This window comes from Otolemur garnettii, unplaced genomic scaffold, assembly GCF_000181295.1.
Source record: "Otolemur garnettii isolate 467f Iridium unplaced genomic scaffold, OtoGar3 scaffold00070, whole genome shotgun sequence".
NCBI lineage: Eukaryota > Metazoa > Chordata > Mammalia > Primates > Galagidae > Otolemur > Otolemur garnettii.
This window is the reverse complement of record NW_003852465.1, coordinates 349,382-367,561: the sequence shown is the minus strand read 5'-3', so window position 1 is coordinate 367,561 and position 18,180 is coordinate 349,382. Positions and strand designations below refer to the sequence as shown.

General features: G+C 38.9%; 1 protein-coding gene across 2 annotated transcripts in view; it reads left to right on the top strand.

Moving 5' to 3' along the window:
- CPNE8 (copine 8) overlaps window positions 1–18,180 on the top strand; it is a 205,969-nt gene that overhangs the window by 62,716 nt on the left and 125,073 nt on the right. For both annotated transcript variants that reach the window (XM_003793531.1, XM_023515353.1), the window contains exons 5-6: window positions 6,090–6,129; window positions 14,469–14,545. In XM_003793531.1, the coding sequence (XP_003793579.1) occupies window positions 6,090–6,129; window positions 14,469–14,545 (117 nt within the window). The remainder of the gene's footprint in view (window positions 1–6,089; window positions 6,130–14,468; window positions 14,546–18,180) is intronic.

The following is an 18,180-nucleotide window of genomic DNA, read 5'->3' as shown; positions in this document are numbered from 1 at the left end:
TTTTTTTCCCTTAGTTTCACACTTCACTTTATCCTTAAACACACCACTGATTCCTATTTGTTCTCTATTTACCTTTTTTTCTCTCCCTTTCTCATTCGTCTGCCTTGTTTTCATTCGTTTCAGACTAGTAAGAGTGGTTATAAACTTTGTGTGTTATAGACATTTAAAAAAGTGGATGTTTCCTGTTCTGATTCAGTGTATGTGCAGTGAGACTTTTTTTTTAATATACATACACATATACATGTGGGAATTGCAGTAAGTGTATTTTCCTGTACTTTCTGTTTTGCAGATCTCATTCCAGGTCACTGAATATACATATAGCACATTCATGTTAAAGGTTACATAGTTTCCATTGTTTGAAAGAACTGTAATTTTTTTTAACCAGATATTTACTGACAGACATCTTGGCTCTTTCCTTCTTTCCTATTACATGTAATCCTGCAATGAGGAATCTTTGTATGCAAATCTTTTCTCATATGTGCATATATCATTTTTGAGTATTTTCAGAGGATAAACAACGCCGTCCAATTTTAGGGTAGTAGAATAGGCATAAGGCTACCCACTGTCTAGTTCTAAATCTGTGAAACCGACTTGGTGTGAAAGTTGATTATACAAATTTGGGTCATTCCTGTCATATTCAACTACATCAGAGTCAAGGGCCAGGGGGAAAATTTGCACTTGGGGCACTTAGCACCTGCTCCAGGAATTGAATTATCCACAAGGCCAGTTGCTGAAACCACCTGCTGTAACCCTGAGACTAGTCGCAACTTGCCATCACTCTGAGACTGGTGTTACGTGCCTTCACTCACTAGTCAGAGCTTTTCCTCCAGTTCCCAAAAGCTTCTCTAGTGCCAGCGAGCCTTCTTTCAAAACAATACATAACATTTTCTTTCTAAAAACCTTCCAACTGTCTTCTTGTTCTTCAGACATAGCAAAGACCACCCTGCTGTGTGTGTGCTCTGAACTGCACTTTTGTGATTCCCAAATAAAACATGTAGTTCAGAGATTTGTCTCTATTATTATTTTTTTTTACCTCAAATTGGATATCCCATAAGGTTTGTTATTTCCCTGTGTGATTTTTAGATCCAAGTCCTCCTCCTCATTCATTCTCTGATACTTGGAAGGTAGCTGTCCCAGGAACATTTATCTCAGTGTGACAAGAAAACATAGAGTTACAGAAATTCCTGTGGGCAAACTGACATATTTTAACTTCCTAAAAATTACAGTAATTTTTATAGAAATAGTGTCCTGTTTGAAATGTAAAAACATATTGCAAATTGAATGAAATTAGTCTTGTTTTCTCTTTGGGGTATCTTTTCCTCAAATTTAGTTAATCTGAGAACCTTGATTTCAATAATAGCTCAGTTGTATATGATCTCTGAAAAATTCAAGTAATTAGGGATCTAAAGTGTTACCTGCAAAAGATTATCAAGAAGAACAGCAGGTACATCCATCCTTGTAGTTCATGTTAACTCTTCTATTATTTAATTAATTACTTTAATTCCCCATTTATTAAAATACTCCCATTAACCTTTCATAAAAAACCTTTTTTAATTATGATTTTTCCAGCATATCTAGCTAAGGAAGTATAGAAATAGTGTAATAGTTCCCTAGTTACAGGTGTGTGTGGGGGGCATATGTGTGTGTTATTCCTGTAGTTGGTTTTTAAAATTTGTCTTAGGAATGTGCCATTCTTAGGACAAGGGATGCAAGTTCATTGTAGAAAATTTGGAAAATAAAGAAAAAGATAATAGAGGCACTAAAAATCACCTGCAGTAGCAACTCGGATCGCCCAGAGAACTACTGCAAATACTCTACAACTGTCAGGGTCAACTTTAAGTAGACATATACAGAGATTATCCTTCAAATAAGGGGTTTATTTGGGAGTACTGTGCAAGAATTAGAATTGCAATTCCAGATGCACGTACACAGAATGGAGTAGCTTCTGGTATGTCTGAAGAGCAAAGGGAAAGCCTGGGCTTTTGAGGGATAAGAGAAAAGTTATGTAGATTGTTCTCAAGGAACGCTTGGGCACTGGCCATGTCTCGCAGAGGTGGCCACCGTGATTTGTATTGGGCTTATGCAACAGGTCCTGGAATAGGCATTTGTGACCCCTGAGTGTGTTGCCTTGACCCTCCTGCCCAACTCTATTTTGGTTGGGTATCACCAAAATACTCCATTTTGTTAATTAATTCTTACTACAGTAACAGTCCCTTGAAAGAGCAACAATGCTGGAAGTTGCACTAGTGTAAACTAGCAAACAGTAGATGGAAATACCTTCTAGAAGTGTTTTCAATTTATTTAATGTCCACTGGTTTTACAAAATTCTAAAAAGAAGAAAAGAAACAGTAAGCTTGGGGCTCCTTTAACAAGGTCAGGGTCTAATTTCATGCCTTTTCAGTCACTTTGTTTCTTACAACCATCTCACATGACTGATTGTTAGGTACTCTTTGTTTGAACACTACGATCTCAAACAAATCTCTTCACATCCTCTCACCTCAGCGAGAGCTATTGCTCCAGCTCCTTCTAGGAGGGCAGGGAGCTGGAGGAGCAGGCAGGCAGAGAATGTTGGGGGGAGGGCACAGGTGTGGGTCTCTTACCTTCTGGAAAATGCAGACTTTGTGAGGGCTCCAGCATCAGGGCACACAGTTTATTTGTTTGTTTGTTTATTTATTTATTTACCTACTCTTCGAGGCAGTCTCACTCTGTCATCCTGGGTAGAGTTGCTGTGGCCTTGTAATTCTCAGCAACCTCAAATGCTTGGTCTCACGCAATCCTCCTACCTCAGCCACTGTTGGGGCTACAGGTGCCCACCCCCCTCTCTAGCTAGTTTTTCTATTTTTAGTAGAGTTAGGGTCTTACTCTTGCTCAGGCTGGTCTAGACCTCCTGAACTCAGGTGATCCACCTCCCTCGGCCTCCCAGAGTGCTAGGATTACAGGCTTGAGCCACCGTGCCTGATCTAAGGGACCCATTTTAAGCATCCGGCTTGTCTTGTCCCTAAGCAAGAAGGTCTAAAAAAGACGGCTCTGTGTTCCCCAGTTCTCAGAAAGCTCTTCCTGAAGCTTCCATGTGTGATTCTCTCCCATTGGCAGTCCCGGGGCAGAGCTGCACCCAGGCTCTGAGGCCGACTGGGGAACCAGATGCCGTGCTCCCCTTCTTTCAGGCCTATCAGATTTTGGAGCTACGCTTCGCTTGGCTTAAGGGCATGGAAGGCACCTGCCCCACCTTCCAGGGAGGGAGAACAGGCCTCACCTTATGAAAACTGTGCTCATCCCCAAGCCATGGGCTGGTTTTCTAAGCTATGTGGGGAGAGCTTCTCACTGGGGCGAGGGTGACAGATCAGTGGCTCTGAGCTTGAGGGGAAATTTAGCATCTTTCTTTTTATGCTTTGGGCCTTAATTATGATTCTGGAAATAAAAGAAAACTTCCAGTCAACATCTGTTCCTCTCTGATAGAAAACATAATCCATTAAGGTGCATCCACATCAGTTCCTGCCAATTCATTACTCCAGTAATAAGGTTTTAAGAGCAGGATGAAGTTGTTTATGAAATTAGCCCTTAATAAATATAGAACAATGGGGTCACCCACGTGGGAGTAATGATTGAGCCCACTTGGCCATATATTGTCTCTTCTTCAAGGAGAAGGTGACTCTCATCAGGAGACACAGGGACACAGATGTGTTGAAGCCACTTAGGATATGATGTTTGTGTTCTGACCTGTGAGAGTGAGGACCAGAGGAGCCTTGATAGTTTCACTAAAGTTGAAGGAAAAATTCCATTAAATGAAAAGGCTAATTTCAAACATATTATTTGAAGTCTACAGAGGTATGATGCAAATTATTCATTTTCCAGATAATAGTACTTAAAAAGCTTGGTTAAATATAGCAAATGAGGACTATACTTGAAGATGCTTAAGCTTTTTGTGGCGTAGACCTAACTTTTTTGCCTTTTTCTCCATTTTTAACTGAACTGAATTTACCATGTCTTCCTCCCTAGTCTGGACTCAACCCTCTGTTGAAGATCATTTCCAGGGTTGACTCTTGCGAGCATCAAATCCTAACCAATTAGACTACCAGGGAGGACACTAGGGTTGATTCTTGAACGGAAATCAGTACAGCTCTGTTTCACCTATGATAATGTGACGGTGGCTAATTTCAATCTTATCTTTAAAAAAATCATCTTGAGTAAGAAAAAAAAATATTGGATAGTATTTGAGGTTGTACTGCTATAAAGAAATGCCTGAGGCTGGGTAATTTATATGAAGAAAAGAGCTTTATTTGGCTCATGATTCTGCAGACTGGGCAAGCAGCCTGGTGCCGAGGTTTGCTTCTGGGGAGGTCTTTAGGGAGTTTCCAGTCAAGGTGGAAGGTGAAGGGGAAATTGGCCTGTCACGTGGGGAGAAGGACCACAGAGAGGGAGGAGATGGTTCCAGGCCCCTTTAAATATCTAGCTCTCACTGAAACTAAAGAGGCAAGAACTTATTATTTGGTAGAGGGCTCCAAGCCGTTCATAAGGGAACCACCCTCATGACCTAAATACCTCCCTCCAGGCCCCACATTCAACACTCAGCATCACATTTCAGCTTGAGATTTGAAGCTGCCAGACGTCTAAACCATATCATATAAGAAATATCCATATTATATATCTATATGTATATATCTTTTTTTTTTTTTTTGGCAGTTTTGGCCAGGGCTGGGTTTGAACCCACCACCTTCAGCATATGGGGCCAGCGCCGTACTCCTTTGAGCCACAGGCACCTCCCCCCCATTATATTTTTTATATTAGCATCCGTAGATCGACCGTGGATCTTGTCAATTTGCTACTTTAAAATTCTAAGCCATAGCTGTTGGGAGTGCTCCGAATGCCCTGATGTGAAGGAGAGTGATTCTTAATTCTTTTGAGGCAGGTATTTGCGTCACACAATTTTAAAGCCAGTTTGTAGTAAACATTCTTTGCTGGGGGGTGAGGTGCACTTCTGCCCACCATCAGTACGCTCATCAACTTTTATTGATTGAGATGCTTTCTTTCTTTGTGATAATGTTCTTGTGTGAGAGAGAAGATTTTAATTAACCTGTAAAAAAAAAAGGCAGTTAATTTTTGCTCGGAAGCTATGCATGAGGAATGTGAAATGAATCTGATTTGGAAGAAAGCGTAGAACTAGTACAAACATTTCCCTATTTGAGAATTTGGCAAATGGAGGTTATTTTGACTGTCAGCTCTCTCTCTCCTTCTAAAAACACTTTATAGCAAGGGATAAACTGATAATGAATGTTGTTATCCAGAATCTCTCCAAGAAATGAGTTTATTTCCAGTACCAGCTGGTCAAAAATAGAACATATACATTTCTGTTTTCTTAAAATATACAGTTTCCCTAAGTCCTGTGATTAGGGAAATATAGTGTCTCATGTATTTCAGCTGATTTTCGACGTTTTCAATAGCACTTAACATATTAAGAAGTAAAATATATAAAAAGGATAATCTGTCACTAGGATTTGCTTATTTATTTGGTTTTTTTTTAAATGCAATATTGTATCTCGAGTTAAATGTATTTTTATTCCCATGAAGCTCTAGTATGGAAATTGTACAGTGGGACCTGTGTGTCCTTTACCTAGTTCTCCCCAATGGCAGCATCGTGCAGTATCACAAATAGAGTATTGACATGGGTCCTGTCAAAATACAGAACATTTCTACTCCCACGAGGTTCCCTCAGGTTGCTCTTTTAAATGGTGTCCAGAGAAGAGGGACTTTAAGATTTTAGGGAATTTTGAAGGCAGGCACACAATACTAGGATACTACTGATTCACAGAAAAGAAGACATTTTGAACTTCTGCAAGTACAGAATGGATGATTGGGAAAATATTAGGCTTTTTTAGATTTGTAGGAATCCGAGGAGCTAAGGGTTGTGAATTCTACCATTGACATCTAAGCCACCACTTATGAGAAGCTTTTCTATTTGCTAATTTTTTCTCCCTGTTGGTATTATTTTTGATTCACTTTTGAATTATTTGTATGTTTTGGAAAATACTGCTGTTTTTTCTCTTAGCTGTGCTTTGTGGAAATAATTTGAGTTTTATATCTCAATCTTTTAGGTATGATGTTGATTCAAAGAGCCCCAACTTGTCCAAACATGTAAGTTCATATTTCTGTGTTTACGTACCTTGTATGCTGTACATTATGATATAAGATTAATATTTATCTGATTTATTAATACTAATGTTATATTCCTATAACTTTTCATGAAATGTGATGTCACAGCAAGTAAATAACATTTTTAAAGAATCCTAGGAAAACTGTTTTGAAAAAACTTACTAAAAGAATGTTATCTTCAGTAAGTGAAAAGGATTAATCATCTCTCTCTTTTTTATTTTTTAAGAAATGATGAGAGTTCCATACAATGTTTGAAGGTGGATCAGGCTAAGCGAGATGAAATAATAAGCCTGTTTCTTTTTGGAAGATTTTACTTCTGAGAGAATAGGAAGTCCGTGGTGTAGGCAGAGTGATTTACGATTCTGGTTTCCTTTCATTTGTTCACCAGTCTTTCCTGAGTACCTCCATATGCCAGGCAGCATGCTGTTTTCTGAGGATAGAACGTGGGCTGTGGGCAAGATAGATATAGTCTGTATCTTCAAATCCCTCACAATTTATTGCTTTCTTTTTTGGGTTCTTCTGCTCATTCCTCTTTTCTCAAGAACTCTGCGTGGGGAAGGTCCCAGGTGCGGGAGCAGGTGGGCATCAGAGATGGAGAGGCGTGGCATGGAAAGGGAGCGAGCAGAGTGAGATACTCTGGCGAGGCATAGCTAGATTTCAACCTATTTGTTGACCTGTGAGGTTGGAATTAGGCCATACCAGGTAGAAAGGGCTGACTGAGGGTGAACACAACCTTCTGAAAGGGGGTCGCTGAAGTTCCAAGTGAAGTCTGAGGACACAGAAGTGGAATTGGCAGCCATGCCAGGGTTGGGGGGGGTGCAGCTGGGTTCATAGTGCCCAGACACTCCAGAGAGTGAGATTTTAAAAACTTTTCTATTGTTGTAGGCTGTCAAACTAAAATCCATAGGGCTCTGACTTCCAGTATAGTTTGGAGAGGGGGAATGTAATAATTCAGGGAAGAAAAGGGACGTAAGGGGGATCACAAGTTAGGAGACAGATTTTGGGAAACTGGGAGCCTGGGTATGAAGGTAAAAATTACAGTTCACTGTTCCCCCTCATTAGAGGAGGTGTGACGTGTGGTATTTATTTGTGTTATGAAGCATTGTGTAGAATCGTGTGATGAGTATTTAAAGAACAGTCCTCTAAGTGATTGATCTCTCTCCAAATTGGAAAAAATTAGTATCTTATTAACATAAATATTTTCTAAATATCATGCATATAAAATGTCACATATAGATCAGTTGTATTTCAAAACTTCATTTGAATATTTATCGTTTGGACCATGAAATGCCTTTTCTCATAGAAACAGATTTATAGGTGGGTTGAGATTCTTTTATAAATATTAGAATATAAAGCTAATTTAGTGTATATATAACTGAACTGAATTCGTATAGTCAAGCAAGCAATAAAAACATGCCGGAAACCTGTTGTAGTGCTGGGAAATACAGCAGGGAGTAAAATAAACCAGGTCTCTGTCCTAAAACAGCTTACATTTTGGAGTTGGAGAGGTGAGGTTGGCAGATTTGTTCAATGGACACAAAGGTAATAAAGGATTAAGATAATTTACTTTCTTTCTGTCATTTATGTTAATAAGATACTAATTCTGAGAAACAGTGACTGGAGCAGCACTAGTAGCTGGAAGCAGCGTATTTCTCACCCTGGGTGTTTGCTTACGGATGAGAAGGACGGAGCTATTGAAAATGTAGGGCATAGCATTCTCGGCAAAGGGAGGAGAAGAACAGAGTCCTTCATTCAGGGAAAACTTAGAAATGCTGGTGTGGCAGAAAGGGGGTCACCATATATAGAACATTATGAATGATGAGGAGAGTAGACCGAACTAGTTTAGAAAGCATCATAGGCTTCGTGTTATATAGAGATTTATAAGCTATGATTGAAAAGAGTTTGGATTTTTTTTTTTTGATAGATGTCCCTGGAGAGTGATGTGATCTGATTTATGCATTTTAATGGTGACGGTGGTAGCTGAAGTGGAGGATGGAGTTGGGAAGCAAGAGTGGAACTGGGGAGATGAATTTGACTCGACCCAGGGCAGTTGTAATTTGACCATATAAGCAGCCTTTGCTGGTTAAAGCCATTGAAGTGGTAGGAAATGGTTATGTTTGGAATATAAATATTTCAGAATGGTAGCATGATGGTTGATAAATTGAATGTCAGGTATAAAAGGAGAGGTTCCATGGCTCTTAGGTATTGGAGAGAATGACTGGGCAAATGAGGATGTGGTTTATGCAATGAAGGACATTGGGGAGGAGATTGAGGCAGGGGCTGAGGGTTAAGAGACTCATAGGAAGGCCAAGTTCACGTTGAGTTTGAGACCCCAGTAAACATTCACGTGGAGATATAGAGATCTAGATCTGGGAGCTGTCAGCCGGTAGAACTCAGTTATCTAAAGAAAGTATGAATGGAAAAGAGAATAGGATAGCATCCTGAGTAGGGAAGATTAGCCAGAAATATCTTTTTTTTTTTTAGAAACAGTGTCTCACTTTATCACCCTCTGTAGAGAGCTGTGGTGTCCTCCAACTCCTGGGCTTAGGTAATTCTCTTGCCTCAGCCTCCTGAGTAGCTGGGACTATAGGCGCCCGCCACAATGCCTGTCTATTTTTTGTTGCAGTTTGGGGCCGAGTTCAAACCGCCACCCTTGGTATATGGGGCTGGCACCCTACCCACTGAGCCACAGGTGCTGCTCCCAGAAATATCATTTTAAAAGCTAGTCAGGGATTATCACTTCCCAGTCTAAACCCCTGGGGGCTTTTCTTAATTGGGTCAGAAATTGGTCTTTGATGTGGCCCTGGCTGTGTCTCTTCCCATTCTCTTCATGCTTGCTGTGCTCTCCCTCCCCAGACTTCTTCTTATTCCTTGGATACCCAAGTGCATTCTTGTCTCAGGGACGTCATCCTTTTTCTCCTATGCAGTTTGCTTTTGCTCCAAAGATGCACATGGCTGTCTCCCTCACACTGCTCCAGTATCTACCTAATTGTCCCCACTGAGAGCCCTTACCAAGCACCCGGTGGATGAGAGCTCTCTCCGTGTTATACTTTGATGCCTTTCCAATAAAAGCTTTTGTTTTCTATGTCCCTTCTTTCTGGTCCCTGTTAGATGAGAGGTGGCCTTATCCACATGCACACGTTCAAGCTAACATATTTATGCCTGATGCTCTACAAGTAGATTTATTTCCGTTTGCCTTTTCAACAGGGTTGTCTAGAATCTGTTTTAGACTTTGAGACAGAGAGAAGTATAACACTTGAGATGGTTTTGATGATACCAACTTCAACATTCATTAAGTTTTATTAGATGGGGGTTGTTTGCATGTAAAACTGACCCTTACTCAGGACTTAGTATTTAATAATGTTATCATTATAATATAATCATAATGTGGTAACATTATGTCACGTATGGTATTTAATAATGCTTTAATTGATTTCATGTAATAATATGTAATGATATTATTAAATAATAAATATTAAATATTAAAATATTGAATCAAATTCTTCCATGTTGAATTTGCCTCATCCCCAAAATGCCATATAAATATTTAAACAACCATTGAGAAAGTCGAAGGCACCGCTGGAGGAAAGAATGCCATGTTCTATTATTAAAAATGACTGCCATGTTCATGCCTCTTACATCATCATGCCATTGTTTTAAAATGTCATATATATATACATATGTATATAGATATGTGTGTGTTTGCATGTATATATATTTGTAGGTATAATAGCATGCAAGGTGAGTTGGTATATAAGACACATTTGGATTTTATAATAGAATTTACAGTGAGCATTTTTAAAACTAAACAAATATTGGCCATGACTGTTAAGTGGATTTGGAAAAGAAAATATATTATCTTTTTTAGGTACTTATATTATCTCCAATATTAGAATCCAATAGTAAGTTTTGAATATAGTAATATTCTCTTAACTAAAGAAGTAGGGAAGATGAGAAAATCATAGTTTATTAGATGTTCATCATGCCCCAAGCATTGGTTGTAAGTGATTTGCATGTATTCTCTGCATGTCTGAACTTGGTCCATCGCTAATCTGCAAGGCAGGTATTATAATGTCCATTTCACAGATTAGGAAATGGAAACATAGAGACATTTGTAATGAAATGTCACATTTCATTAAAATAAACACAAACAGTATAACACCTGATAATTCTCATTCTTAAGGAATATGTTACACTTTCCAAAATATATATATATATATGTACATGTGTAGTGTTTTTAAAGGCTATATGGAAACCACTCATAATTGTACCTGGCAAGCAAGATAGCAAACAAACCAACAAACCAAACCAGTTCTTTTGCTGCAAAATAATTTCCCTTTCATGCGTGGAAAACTATGAAAAGCCATACTATTAATGTCATTTTCATGATTATCAACAAGTAGTAAACTACAATATAAAATGGAATGTAAATGGAGGGAGTCCATCAGGAAATATTTGGTACACAAGAAATAATACAATAATAATCTTTAAGGAATTAGAATATGATATATAGAGTTGAAGTAGCTATTTCCCTGAACTATGAACGAGAGGAGAAACATAAATGTGTTTATATATTAATCAGCTAGAACCTGATGGCATAGCAAAATGTCTTTGTGTTATGAACCGTAAGTTAGCAATAAATCTAGATCAGGTATACCCTCTCATTATCTGCTTAGTTATTTTACTTTAAACAGCTTATGCTGTGTGAAACGTGTGTTATCACAGGGCTTCTTTGTATTCCTGCATTTTCTGTTCATTCTTGTCTCCTTCTCTTACTGCTGCTCCAGCCTTAATACCAGCAGATGTATGAAGGGTAATATTAGGGTAATATTAGGGTAATATTGAGTGCATCCTGGTTAGTAAAAGTGTGATTTACGTACATTTAAACAGATTCCAAAGCTAAATTCTGTCTCTTATTTAAATTGTGAAATAATAATTTGTTTACTCCATAAATATCTGGCCAATTTGAAGAGAGTCCAATAGCTAAAAAATTGAATAAATTGAAGCATTTTTCAACTGCCAGGCATTCTAAGCTGGATTTGGTATATGCATGGGTTACAGTTGTAGAAAGGTGCTGGGATTTATTACTGGAAATACTATCATGACCTAATTCTAGTGACTCATCAACTGAAACACAACACCGGCGTAAGCTAGCGTTTATTTCTATCTTTATTTAACCAACTATCTAAAAATATCCTTTAAAGACAGGATATTATTAGTATTGCATAAAATCAGTAGGAACCATCACCCATTGAGATGCCTAAGAAGTGGGTTTGGTAGAACTTCTCCAGCATAATGAGTAGGTGATAAATATATGCTGATTTTTCCATCGTGAGTAGTGATTTTTTTTTTTTACACAAACACACAGAGACCTAAAACAAATACATAAATTCCAGACATAGAAGAAAAATAGGCAGTAACTGCAGAGACTGTGCGCAGATTCATCTCATAACATTTGGGGCACAGTTTGCTGATTTAAGTGTTTTAATTTCCTTTTCATTCAGCAATGACGATGTCTATGTGATTTTGTATTTGTTAGTGTGTCTCTACCCTAATAATGCCCGACATTTCTTTTTCGTTCTCTTGAGTAAAAGCATAGATGGCTTTCGTTGAGATTTGCTATTCCATTGGCCACATCCACTTAATGTGTCGTATTTCCAGCTGCCCATTAACATAGAATCCTTAGAAAAGAGTTTGCTGCTAGTCTAGAGTCCAGTCTGTTAATTGCTGCCGACTGAGAAGAGTGATGCTGCGTTCCACATCTTTGGTATTCAGCTCTCCGTAGCTATCAGTGAGACTCGGAGAAATCCCATAAACCTATTTGTAAAATCTGTTTTGACGTTGATAGGGGTATGCCATAATTAAGGATATGCAACTTAAATCCGCTGAAAATTTTATTTTTATTTTTGCAGTTTTTTTTGGCTGGGGCTGGGTTTGAACCCACCACCTCCAGCATATGGGCCTAGCGCCCTACCTCTCTGAGCCACAGGGCCACCCCCAGAAATCTGCTGAAGTTTTACCTTGACTTGTTTTTGCATACTCGAAAGCAAATTTAAAATGATGTGCTGTTTTAGGGGACAGAATGGCCACTCTGGCAGCCACCAAGGACCAGATGCCGAGTACTTTCTTGACTCTGTCTCACGTACAAGTACAGTTTTTAGCAGACCTTGTCATTTTTCTGTGCACCATTGCCTCCCGTTTGCTCCACCCTCAGTTTGGGCCTTACTACTTTAGTTCTCATTAACTCCTCCAGCCTTCTGCGTGATCTGGCTTTCAGGATTTTCCTCCCTCCTTCGTCCATTCTGCAAACAGGCACTTGAGTAATTTTCTAAATGCACTGTTCTGTTGGTGTCTCTGAATTGCTGAAAGACTTCTGGTTGCTTCTGCCCTAAGACGGCTTTTTCTCTTGGCTAGGAGAGCCCTCTGTCGTCTTGACTCTTGGTCTCCGTCCTGCCCTTTACTTGAGCTCCATTTTTTCCTCATTACTCTCTTACCTGTAAGTGGTCTGTTCTTGAAGACTAGATGCCCCATTATCTTTTCTCCATGATCTGATCTGAGTCATACCCGGCTTTCAAGGAAGAAATTGCTTTGGGGAAATATTCTCCTGACTACCATCCTGGTCCGCAGAGGTCTTTTTGCCCTGATTTTACTTAGAATAGTCTTTTGTCCACCACTGACTAGCATAGTTTTTATTTTTGTGGCTTGATAGGCTTGTGTGTAGCTGGGTCTCATTGCTTTCATTAGGCAGACTAACAGCAGAGAAGCAGCATGACTTGGTGCAGTGGTTAAGTGAGTAAATCTCAGCTTTATACTACTGGGTCTATGTCATGGCCCTGAGCGAGTTACCCACTTTCTGAAAGCCTCAGTTCACTTAGCTGTAATGTGGGGCCAAGTTCCTAACCATGAATTGGCTTTTTTAAAATTTGGGAATAGTTATTTTTCTGCAATATTACATAGTGCAATGCCTAAGACAACAGACACTTAATAAGTAGTTTTGTTTTTGTTTTTAGTAAGACTTAGCGTATTTTGTTTGCTGTTAATCCTCTATCATTCTGATTAGGGCTTCTCTTGGGCCAGTTCACGACACAAACAATTTAGAGAGATCTCCTACTTTCTTCGTTAGGATAAGACAATAGTTTGAATCATATACAGGCTAAACTAGAGGACGTGTGTCTTACCCTGTGACACCTCCCTGTTTTCTTGACCTACATATTCACATGCGGTTAGAGCCCTTGTTTTGTGGACATGCAAAGTTGGGTTGTAGTTACATTCTTTGATGACATATGAATCTAGACACAGAACATGCAAGTTGGTACTGGCTCTGCTAATTACTGACTTCTTAGAACAGCGGTTCTCAACCTATGGGTTGAGACCCCTTTGTAATAATGAAAATACATGCTGCATATCAGATATTTACATTACAATTCATAACAGTAGCAAAATTACAGTTATGAAGTAGCAATGAAAATAATTTTATGGTTGGGGGTCATGACAACATGAAGAACTGTATTAAAGAGTCACGGCATTTGGAGGCATTAGGAAGGTTGAGAACCACTGTCTTAGAACATAGAAGACCAAAGAAACTGTCTTAGTTTCTTTATATGAGAAATGCAGGGTTAATATTAGACCTCTCCTTTTACAGAGTTAGTCTGCATCTCGAAAATGAGATTGACTTCTTTGTACAGTAATGAATGTTATAATGTATTTCACTTAACCCATTTTAGGTGCTTAGCATGTGCTAATATTAACTAATGCAATAACTAATTGAAACTTCAAAACAATTCTATGGTGGAGAGGACACTAATACATTTTAGAGGGGAGAAAACTGGGAAGATTACTGAATTGCCCATAATCACAGGTACAACTTGGTGTGACTCTGCCCCAGGTTGGCCATTATATCACACGACCTTTCTCCAGGTAGTGATGAAATCACTAACCACCTGTACTATCTGCTGTCCTGATTTATCTCCTCACACAGCAGTTTTTGTAGCTTCTGAGACATCCAAAGTCAAGCCGATTGTGCATGCAAAACCTCAAACCTGTTTCCATTTTCACGTTGGCTTAAAGCATATGAAAAAACTAGAATATCTGAAACTCAATGTAACAAAAATGCTTTGTGATTACAAACACAAAATGCTGCGCAAACCTCTGTGAAAATCACATCCTAAAATTAATGTCTCTTCAACTTGTGTCATTTATTTGTTGGAAGTTAGAAGATTGAATATTTTAGCAATAGAAACAATGCAAGTACGTTTTGTGCAAACATGTACTGTAACGATAGTTTGGGGACTTATGAGCTTTCATCTTTTTGTCTATTTTAGGACTTTCTGGGACAAGTGTTTTGTACATTGGGGGAGATTGTTGGTTCACAGGGAAGTCGCCTGGAAAAACCAATAGTGTAAGTATATTTTAATGAAATGTTAACTCCTCAGTTTCTATTTGGGAAGTTTATAATTGGCGAATGCCAATTATTGTAGGTCAAAAGTGGGTTTTACAATCTTGTTTGAGGTTTTTTTCCATCTAACAAATAATTTGGACATCTTTGTAAAGAATAATTTCTACTTCAGCTGTGATGCATCCTGCTAAAAAATGTTCACAAGAAGAAATGAACAGATTTAAACAAGAAAATGTGTTGTTTTCCTTTTGGTTTGTACTACTGTTAGGTTTAGTGCTTTTTTGACAGAGCTTTTACTCTTTTGGGTCAGGAACTATATGTAGTACCACCTTTTATACCATGTGTTTAACAAATGAATTTTTAGTGACTAAGATTTTATTTTTATTTTTGAGACAGAGTCTCAAGCTATCACTCTGGGTAGAGTGTCGTGGCTTCATAGCTCACAGCAGCCTCCAACTCTTGGGCTCAAGTGATCCTCTTGCCTCAGTTTTTTCTATTTTTAATAGAAACGGGGTCTCGCTTTTTGCTCAGGCTGTGAGCTCCAGCAATCCACTCGCCTCGGCCTCCCAGAGTGCTAGTATTATAGGCATGAGCCACTGCACCCGGCCTATAGTTTAATAATAATTTTTATCAGAAAAGTGAAATTTAGACAACTTTATTCAAGATGTTCATGTACATTTTTCTTATTGAAAAAGATAAAATTAATTTGATTTTCTAAGTATAAGTAATCTTTTCTTCATCCTTTGGACCTAAGTGGTCCCCTTTCTCAGGCAAATAAACATTAAGAAAAGGGTTGAAGGGTGGGCTTATTGTTTTGAACACTAGGAGGTTTTTTAGATTCTTCTATAAAAGCTTAGCTAGGCAAGTTTTAGTTGTAAGACAGCAATGAAATGTAGAGCTAAAATATAGCAATGAGATTGGTTACAAAAGAAACAAGCAAAGAGCCAGAACTATGGGAACTGCAGAATGGTGGCAATTGAATTCATTAAACACGAGGGAATTAAATTAGATATTTAAGGCAAACAGAACAGAGGGAAAAAGAGGGAGAGAGAGAAAATTAAATAGGAAAGATTATTGAAAAGCAAAACCAAATGTGATTAGTTTGCTAGAGGAAGGATATTTTGGTTTTATTAATTAAAGCAGACAGCTATGTAAGCTGTTGCCTGAGTAGTTGGTCCAAGCCAGGACAACACTGGACTAGAAAAAGCATTTTGTAATCACCCATTCTCTTGCTTGAGAAAAACACTGGCTTTTATGAAAACCTCTAGCTGTGAGAGAGGCCCATATCTGGAGTAAGGACATGTGGATTGGAGAACAGGGTCCACTGGGCTGAGTGTGAAGTTCAAGTGCTTCAGAGAAACTGCGGCTTCTGTGCAAATAGCATTTTACTCCCTTACTTCAAGCTCAGGTGAAGAGTAACTGAACCCATTCATACCTTTTGTTTGAAAAAGCTGGGTTGGGGATAGCGTAAGAGTGAAATGCTGTTTGCATGGGAACTTTAGCCACTCATTTGTCAAATTAGCTCTTCAAAGCATGGGATTCACCCCAAGGATTCTTCCCATCCACACTCATCCCTGCTAGCTCCTGCTTGGTGCTGTCCCCTTCCATGGAATTTAATTTTTTCCTGAATCAATCCAATGGACAAATGTTGCAGACAGAAGGGAAGAAATGGAAGGAGAAATGGCTTTGGAAGAAGGGATGGAGCCGGGGAGAATATTGGAGATGATGCAAGGTCAGGAAGGGTTTCCTTCAGGAAGCTTGGTAACAAGTCCAACTTCTAAGACTGCGTGTGTCACCACACAATATATAAAAGTAGTGGAACTTATAAAGCAGGACAGAAAAGGTGAAGTTCACATTGAGGAGACAGCAGGTATTTCAGATGTAGATCTTGTGTCAGGTCTCCACGGCCTGTAACCTTCAGCTTTTCTACCATCCCACTGTGTGAACCTGCCCTGGCCAGGCCTTCACCAGCTACTTAAAGGTGACACTATAGGACAGTCACTAAGTGTCCTACTCTTTTTCATGGTCTGTTCCTCATAGGTGGAGGGAAAATCTGAACTTGCACATTCTCTTATTTGCAGACTTTACTTTTTGCCCTCTTGTTAAAGAGTTAGGTTATTCTCCCTCTCTGGATGGGTATAGGCTTTGGACGTGGAGCATGGGGACACCTCCTGAGGTGGATAATCAGCCTACAATTAACAGACGATTGTGCCATCCTGAATTAAAAAAAAAAAAAATCTGTGTCCCAAACATTATTTCTCTTAAATAGCATCATCCAAGTGATTTAGCTCTTTTATACTAATTTGTTTTAGATAAAAGATTTATTTTCCAATTAGTTTCCCATTTATATTCTAAATTATTCACAACATTCCCTTGTTTTTGTTCCTTTAAATGACCTCATTTAAATTATTTTCTGATATGATATTCAGAATAATTTTTTGTAGCTTTTAATTGCAGCTGTGTTTTAATATCTCCTCAGAGGTAGTCTTTTGAAATTGATAACTGTAAGCTTTGGGGATTTAAAGGAAAGAAAACAGAATTTCATATTATTTCTTAGGAAGCAAGCCTTTGACAACCAAGTGGGTTTATTACAAAGGAGAATTGGTGTCTTGTTAGAGTCTCGTTCCCTGTTAAGTAATCAGACTTCAAATTTTAGCTCAAGCCTTTTTACTTTCTATGCCTTGGTTAGTGTTGTCCTTTTTATAAGTTAGATTTGCCTGGTTTGTTATGAAAACAAAAATCATTATTTTTAAATATTTTGTATGAAATAAGATGCAATGACTTGACATTGATGTTGAAGAATTTTTAATTTACTTTTTATTAGCAACTCAAGATTTTTGCAATTTCCAGCAGTCTGTTCTGTTGGATTTAAGCTTTGAGCAAACACCCTTCTCATATCTCAAGTCCATCCTACATTTTTGGTCTTTTTCTCTGCACCCTCCTGAAATGAGTCTTGTGCTGCTTAATTTGACTGCAGCATTTACTGTGCCTTCCTGTGACTCACTGGGCCTCTCTTTAGATCGTCCCGTTATTATTTAGCATTATCCCCACTCAGCAGTGTGTTTTCTCATGCTGTGAGATTGTATCCAATTTTCTGCGTGATGCTGTCAGAGAGTCTTACATCTTCTATCTTTAGGGATCTCAGGGATGGATGCAGCAGAGCCTTCCAAAATGCTAGAATCAGCACTGGTTTGAGAAAGATTGCTATTCTCTCCTCTGGGAGAAAACATTTACTGTGTTCATCAGGTAATAGACGCATTTGTTCCTGTTACTCTCAGCCAGGCGTGACTTGTTTCACATTAAAAGATGGAGCAAGGAGGCAAGAACCACCAGTTGTGATTAGAAAGTAGATTCTTACTCTGGGGAGGAGCAGGAACCCAGGGGTAGTGGTACCAGCAGCTGCTTTGGCTAAAGAAGGTTCAGGAGGGAAAAGGCTAGTTCTTTGTAGCCGGCAGTAGCACTTTGTGGTCTAGGCGGTCACTCGTGGGAGGGTAAGGGAGGAATCTTGGATGGGTGAGTGTCCTGACAGTTGGGGCAAGGACAAGGACAAGGGCTACCCAGGCACAAGATAATTACAAGACCAGCTAGCAGTTGTCAATTGAATATGGGAATCCCAGCTGTCACCAAGGGTTCAAGGG